General features: G+C 39.1%; 1 protein-coding gene across 2 annotated transcripts; it reads left to right on the forward strand.

Annotated features, from left to right (window-relative positions):
* Positions 1-845: 845 nt before the first annotated feature.
* hmgb1b (high mobility group box 1b) lies at positions 846-4196 on the forward strand. Of its 2 annotated transcripts, XM_083548526.1 has the most exons (6): positions 846-1004; positions 1117-1312; positions 2877-3033; positions 3127-3272; positions 3364-3538; positions 3625-4196. In XM_083548526.1, exons 3-6 carry the CDS (start codon positions 2887-2889, stop codon positions 3751-3753), a joined length of 597 nt encoding a protein of 198 aa, XP_083404652.1. In that variant the 5' UTR covers positions 846-1004; positions 1117-1312; positions 2877-2886; the 3' UTR covers positions 3754-4196. The 2 variants fall into 2 exon arrangements, with proteins under 2 accessions (XP_083404652.1, XP_083404651.1); XM_083548525.1 differs by lacking the exon at positions 1117-1312.
* The last annotated feature ends 3783 nt before the right edge of the window (positions 4197-7979 follow it).

Here is a 7979-nt window from a genome sequence, read left to right on the forward strand (position 1 = left end):
ACCACTGAGAGCTTTTTCAATTTCACAATGAATTAACCATGTTACATATTTTTACATATCTTCTTCATATCAATAATATTTATATAAGTTGTGTGTGTGTGTGTGTGTGTGTGTGTGTGTGCCTGTGCCTGTATATGTGTCTGCTCATTATATAAATGTAATCCTTACACTGTCACTAATGTAATCAACAAAGACTACTTTACTGCAACCTTGGACTTATCTGGGAGATATTATCATTAGCACTGCCTCACATTTTACATGCCCTGCACAAATTGCATAGTTAATATGTCATGTCATGTCATTTTCTCCCGCTTATCCGTAATTCGGGTCGCGGGGGCAGCAGTCTAAGCAGACCCCCGCCTTCGACTGCTGCCCAATCCTCACAGCACCGTCCCTTATGGTCCCTCCTGCAGGTGGTGAGCCCACGGGAAGGCATAGTTAATATATTTCTATTTATTTATTTATTAATTTATTATTTTATATTACTAATTTTTCTATATACTTTAAAGCAAAAGCACACCATGAAAAATGTTTATTGGACCATTTGCAACCCATGACACTTGTCAATAAAGATGATTCTGATTTATATAAACATACATGTGTATATATACATATATAGATAGTATATGATAGTAGTAGCAGTAGCAGCCTACTATAATGTAAAGCCCAGTACCGTTTTGGAGCCATTTTCAAGTGAACCCGCCATTCGAACGTTTATGACGTTTTTTGAGGGAACGAGCCAATCAGCGTTTGACCCTGCTACGGCCTATTGGGCGCGGACAGCCAATCGGAAGCGGTGAGGACTTGGCGGTAGCCAATAGGGTCTGTCGGCCGTGTTCCGCGCTGTCTCGGGCAGAAGGACGCAGACACGCGCGCTTGGGAGGAGGAGGGGGGGCAGAGAGAGCGTGCGCGCGCGCGAGGGACGCTGTTGTATTGTACTCCAGTCTACTGATAGACACAGAGAGAATATCGGCGGATACGGGATCTCGATTTTACACGTACACGTGAGTCTGCTAAAAAAAATATTATATATACACACACACACACCTATACATATTTAACACCTGTTCGTTCTTATATCCTTTATTAACCATGGCCTTTTTTTCCCCCTGGAAGATTTCCTTTGTTCCGAGGATGTTTGGTATTCAAACAGCCGGCCCATCTTTTGTCAGGTTCAGTTTGCCGTTAGCCAGCCATCCGCTCTTTCAACCGGCTAGTAAACGCAACACGACTCCCGGCTTTTGTTAAACGCGCACGAATTTTGGTGCAAGCCGTCAAATCTTGGCTGTATTCACACTTTTTTTTCGCCCCGGTAAGTTTTCTATGTTTTTTTTTTTTTTTTTTTTTTTTTTTTTTTAACCCCCCCCCCCCCCCCCCCCTTTTTCCCGTTTAGCGCATTAGCATAGCCCTACTAGCCACCGCCGGCCATTTCCCTTAGCTTACAAGCTACTCCGGGCTGTATCCCAAATGGCTTCGTGTTCACTTCTTTTTCCGCACTACGCACGCCAGGGAAGAACACTTTGAAGCACCCTATATAGGACAAAGCATTGAGATTTGAGATCGAGCCATTGTGTGAGACGAAGAGGGGGGGGGGGGTGTGGATGACGGGCTTTTTAATATTACCGCGCTTCAAGGGCGCCCTGTAAAGCGTGAAAAAAATAGAATTGCGTAATTTTTTTTCTTTTCCCTGAGGAAAATTATTCATGCTTGATTAAAATGGAAACGGTGGTGAGTCAATAAGGTAACATGGCTGATAATATTCAGCGCGTCATTGCGTTTTAATAAGAATGGCGGGGGATGGGAGCGCCGCCACTCCCCCCGCCCCCCGGAAAAAAAATATTTACAGAAAATTATAATTTATGTATATTATATGAAAACAAATCCAGGGGCAGGCCAGATGCGTGGATGCGTTTTCTCTGCGAAAATAAAGGCAAACAGCTGTATGACTCATACGCATTTGGGATGCGTCTGAAGCCTCACTGATCCAGCAGCACATCATCTCAAGTCCACCAGCTTTGTCTTTCCCACTTCTAGCTAGATCATATTGATCCAAGCTAGGATGCTGAAACACCCCCACCTCTCTCTCTCTCTCTCTCTCTCTCTCTGTCACACCACCCCCTTCCCCCAATGGAGCCAGTATATGGCAGGCAGCCATCTAGAGACTGCAGACATCAAAACACTTTTCATTGAAAACTGCGCTTATTACACTACCGAGACAACAAGATGCTCACCACCGATATGAACACTGCCTGCTTCGATTATGCACCGTGCTCATCATCAATCATCGGTGAACCTGATCGACTAAAACTGTTGATATTTGCAATCAAGATTAGACATTTTGAAGGCATAAAAAAAAAATTTGAGGAAGATATCGTACTGTTTTTTCCTACCGCCTACTCTGGCTCGTCTTCACGTGCTTAGATACGACAGATTATCCTGAGCATGGCTAAAAGGCTGGAATAAAGACGATTAATATTCAGTCGAAATTTAAGCGTACACATATTAGAGGTCGTTCTTATGTTTCAGCTTCGAGACCGCCTCGCACACGACTGGAATCGAAAAGCAACCCCGGTTGTTAGAGATGTTATTATTGTAATAAAGAGTATTGCTCATAACTCAGTTTCTTTGTGTTTTAGTTATGTTCCTTTTGTTGTATATGAAATGTCTGTTATAAATGAGGGGGGGGGGGATATAATTGAGAATACCTGGCTTTAATCATGATCCTGGACAAACGGCCAGCAAATATCTATTATTGATCTCACTGGTCCGATTTGATTAAAATTCTTTGGAAAGATTAATGATTTAAATGTTACACCTGATTTTATTTGAGCATTTTTCCCCTAGTAATATCCATTTAAAAATTTTTTGCTTTGAAGATAAGTCAAGATGGTGAAGGATCCGAGGAAGCCCAGAGGAAAAATGTCCTCTTATGCATATTTTGTGCAAACCTGCCGTGAGGAGCACAAGAAAAAGCACCCGGATGCTTCTGTCAACTTCTCGGAATTTTCCAAGAAGTGCTCAGAGCGATGGAAGGTACTCAATCAATTACAGAAATCTTTTGACATGAACTTTGTGTGTAAGCAGAGATGCCTTTTTAATTGTTTTAAAAAATATATATTATTACAGACAATGTCACCCAAGGAGAAGAGCAAGTTTGAGGATATGGCCAAGCAGGATAAGGTCCGTTATGAGAGAGAAATGAAGAACTACATCCCTCCCAAGGGGGAGAAGAAGAAGCGCTTCAAGGACCCCAATGCCCCTAAGAGACCTCCGTATGTGCGGTTTATCCAACGCACCACTTTTGTACTTCAAAACAATAATTTATCTATTTATTTGAAACGTGCATGTTTCCTTGCCATCCAGGTCAGCGTTCTTCATTTTCTGTGGCGACTATCGCCCCAAGATCAAGGGTGAGAATCCAGGCCTGACTATTGGAGACATTGCCAAGAAGCTTGGAGAGATGTGGAACAGCTCATCAGCAGAGGTGAAGCAGCCTTATGAGAAGAAAGCTGCCAAGTTGAAGGAGAAGTATGACAAGGTGAGGTTTCTTCTCTAGCATTTGACCGGTGCGACTTTTTTATCCCCTCGACCGAGGATATGAATTAATACGTTAATCATTTCTAGGATATTGCGGCATACCGCACAAAGGGAATTGCAGGCCTGTCCAAATCAGATCCTGGTGATGAAGACGAGGAGGATGAGGAAGACGAGGAGGAGGACGAGGACGACGATGATGAGGAGGACGATGAATAGATTCCGATGGAGCCCGGGTTTTCGTTCATGCCATAAACCCAATTGTACACGATTCACATCTTCAAACGTAATACAACAGAACCAGTCGTTAGGCGTGTATATGGGACGTTTTTAAGATGTACAGTGTTATTCTCCTTTTGTAAAGTTAACACTATGTGTCTTCAGTCTGTTTTTTTTGTTTCAATTTTGGTTAGTGGTAGCTCTTGCCTGAAACAGTTTGAAGGTGGAGAGGAGAACTGTTTCCCTGAAGGTGCATAGCACAATTATACAATTTCTGTAGATCTGTAGTGCATAATCATTAGTTAACTTTTTTTCTTCTTTTTTGTATTTGCTGTCATAAGGTCCTTTAACTGTACTTTGAATACCACTCTAATTACAAGAATGCAGCTTTGTTTGACATTCAAGAATGTGTCCAAAATAAACATTTTCTTTTTTTAGAAAAATGTTTCCCCGCTGTCTTTTGTTCATTCAGCTGTTTGTACATGTTTAACACGTAACCTCTCATGTCGGTTTAGAAGATGTGTAAACAGCCATTTTCATTACTATTCTTTATACTTTTTTGAGCAGTTTCAGTAGTCGCAATTATTTTCTATATTTTCACCCACAATAAGTTGTCGTGAAGACAAAGTATTTGGTTTATTTTTATACAATATACACACAACCGCTCACAAATGTAAAATATCTGGTCTTTTTTTTTCCTTATTTAATGTGGGTGTCTGCTTCCTATTAAATTCTACATTTACCCTAAAATGTTTCAATTTATTTTTTTCTAATTTTTTTGTTTCTCAGTCTTGGTCTTTTTTAATTCTTAAAAAGTATCAACTAGTCAACTACTTACTAGCATCAGAAGATGCTATCGATAAAAATAGATCAAATAGACGTCTAAAATATAGTTTGCATTGGAAATGAATGACTATGCAAATTAGGCTTTGTCTAATACAATCTGCATTAATCTGATCAATTATACTGCAGAAAAAATTGGATTTGGTGGTAGAACTAAAACATTTTACACATATTGCTAAGGGGTTATTGTTTAATTAAAAATATACATATTTTAGTATAAAATCTGGTTTAAAATCAACCATATCTTTTTTCAATTAGGGATATAGCTCTATCTATCTATCTATCTATCTATCTATCTATCTATCTATCTATCTATCTATCTATCTATCTATCTATCTATCTGCATATGCATTTATATATAAAGATTGAAATGTGGGGGATTAGAAACCAAGCTATGGCATGTTTCTCAAATCATTCCTGAACAGACTTTGCATTGTGGCTGGACATATCCTGCTGAAAGAGGGCATTGACACTATAAAATTATATTGCCATTAATGAGAGTAGTAACAATGTTTAGGTATTTTGTATGTGTCAAAGCAACTTTCAAATGTATACCAGGACCCAAACAGAGCATCACATTGACCTCCATTGGATAGCCTTCTTCACATCCTAGTGCCATCTCGTCCAGGTAAGTGACACATGATGGAAAAAAAAAAAAAAAATATATATATATATATATATATATATATATATATATATATACACAGTGAGGAAAATAAGTATTTGAACACGCTGCTATTTTGCAAGTTCTCCCACTTAGAAATCATGGAGGGGTCTGAAATTGTCATCCTAGGTGCATGTCCACTGTGAGAGACATAATCTAAAAAAAAAATCCAGAAATCACAACGTATGATTTTTAAACTATTTATTTGTATGATACAGCTGCAAATAAGTATTTGAACACCTGAGAAAGTCAATGTTAATATTTGGTACAGGAGCCTTTGTTTGCAATTACAGAGGTCAAACGTTTCCTGTAGTTTTTCACCAGGTTTGCACACACTGCAGGAGGGATTTTGGCCCACTCCTCCACACAGATCTTCTCTAGATCAGTCAGGTTTCTGGCCTGTCGCTTAGAAACACGGAGTTTGAGCTCCCTCCAAAGATTCTCTATTGGGTTTAGGTCTGGAGACTGGCTAGGCCATGCCAGAACCTTGATATGCTTCTTACAGAGCCACTCCTTGGTTATCCTGGCTGTGTGCTTCGGGTCATTGTCATGTTGGAAGACCCAGCCTCGACCCATCTTCAATGCTCTAACTGAGGGAAGGAGGTTGTTCCCCAAAATCTCGCAATACATGGCCCTGGTCATCCTCTCCTTAATACAGTGCAGTCGCCCTGTCCCATGTGCAGAAAAACACCCCCAAAGCATGATGCTACCACCCCCATGCTTCACAGTAGGGATGGTGTTCTTGGGATGGTACTCATCATTCTTCTTCCTCCAAACACGTTTAGTGGAATTATGACCCAAAAGTTCTATTTTGGTCTCATCTGACCACATGACTTTCTCCCATGACTCCTCTGGATCATCCAAATGGTCATTGGCAAACTTAAGACGTGCCTGGACATGTGCTGGTTTAAGCAGGGAAACCTTCCGTGCCATGCATGATTTCAAACCATGACGTCTTAGTGTATAACCAACAGTAACCTTGGAAACGGTGGTCCCAGCTCTTTTCAGGTTATTGACCAGCTCCTCCCGTGTAGTTCTGGGCTGATTTCTCACCTTCCTTAGGATCATTGAGACCCCACGAGGTGAGATGTTGCATGGAGCCCCAGTCCGAGGGAGATTGACAGTCATGTTTAGCTTCTTCCATTTTCTAATGATTGCTCCAACAGTGGACCTTTTTTCACCAAGCTGCTTGGCAATTTCCCCGTAGCCCTTTCCAGCCTTGTGGAGGTGTACAATTTTGTCTCTAGTGTCTTTGGACAGCTCTTTGGTCTTGGCCATGTTAGTAGTTGGATTCTTACTGATTGTATGGGGTGGACAGGTGTCTTTATGCAGCTAACGACCTCAAACAGGTGCATCTAATTTAGGATAATAAATGTAGTGGAGGTGGACATTTTAAAGGCAGACTAACAGGTCTTTGAGGGTCAGAATTCTAGCTGATAGACAGGTGTTCAAATACTTATTTGCAGCTGTATCATACAAATAAATAGTTTAAAAATCATATATTGTGATTTCTGTATTTTTTTTTTTAGATTATGTCTCTCACAGTGGACATGCACCTACGATGACAATTTCAGACCCTCCATGATTTCTAAGTGGGAGAACTTGCAAAATAGCAGCGTGTTCAAATACTTATTTTCCTCACTGTATATATATATATATATATATATATATATATATATATATATATATATATATATATATATATATATATATATATATATAATTCTACTATCTACTTTTATTTCTCAAGCGTCTAGTTCTGATGCTCATATCAATTGCAGGTGCTTTCAGTGGTGGATGACTATGCAGCCCCATATTGAGCAAGCTGTGATATACTGACATTTCAATCACAGCAGTTTGTGTTACAGTAGCCCTTCTGTGGGTTTGAACCAGATGAGCTAGCCACTGCCTTCCATGGGCATCAGTGTGCAAGGGCAGGGTTGCCCATTGTGCATAACTGATTACATATTCATGGCAAAATGTATTAAAACACGTTAGTAATTCTGATTCAGGGAAGACCTTCCTGGGCCTAATGGCTCACCACTAGTGTGTATACATCAGGGAAAGTACGAGGAAAAGCTTTTCAGGGTTTTGTCAAGTGGGCTGAGCATTTACAAACTTGCTATTTGTCAATTAATGCAGTGATCCCAGAGGAAAAAAAAACATTTCATATTTTTTTATTGGGTTTTGTTTAATTTATTACAATATTTCAAGAGAAGACGTGTTATAGATTTTAATGATTAAAAATCTAAGAAAATCTGGTAATTTCTTACACGTCATTAATTTTGCTTATAATTTCGTTATTTAAGGTAACATTATTTTGTATTTATTTATGGAAAAATAACATTCGCATTGCACAACAATGGCAATTAAAACCTGTCAGGTTGAGGCTTTTTATTTACAGTGACATCTGGTGGATGAAGTATGTAATAACCTCTCAAACAAAAATGATTTTATATATATATATATATATATATATATATATATATATATATATATATATATATATATATATATATATATATATATATATATACATACACATTTTTATACACTTGTGCAGTGTGTTGAGGCTGACATTTTGTAAGTCCTTAAGACCTAAGAATGTATATTTATATTCACTGGAATGCACTCTAGTTCTGCATGATTAGAACTAGAGGTTCTACTGTTATGTAAATTTATGTGTAATGTATGTTGGGAATTGCTTATTGTTTGCAAC

Source organism: Silurus aristotelis (assembly GCF_946808225.1).
Source record: "Silurus aristotelis genome assembly, chromosome: 8".
In the NCBI taxonomy this organism is placed as follows: Eukaryota; Metazoa; Chordata; class Actinopteri; order Siluriformes; family Siluridae; genus Silurus; species Silurus aristotelis.

Bases quoted from the DNA above. Each gene is read 5' to 3' on its own strand.
- hmgb1b (XM_083548526.1), top strand. From the start codon at position 2,887: ATGGTGAAGGATCCGAGGAAGCCCAGAGGAAAAATGTCCTCTTATGCA. The intron at 3,034-3,126 runs GTACTCAATCAA...ATATTATTACAG, and splicing joins AGTGCTCAGAGCGATGGAAG to ACAATGTCACCCAAGGAGAA. The intron at 3,273-3,363 runs GTATGTGCGGTT...CTTGCCATCCAG, and splicing joins AATGCCCCTAAGAGACCTCC to GTCAGCGTTCTTCATTTTCT.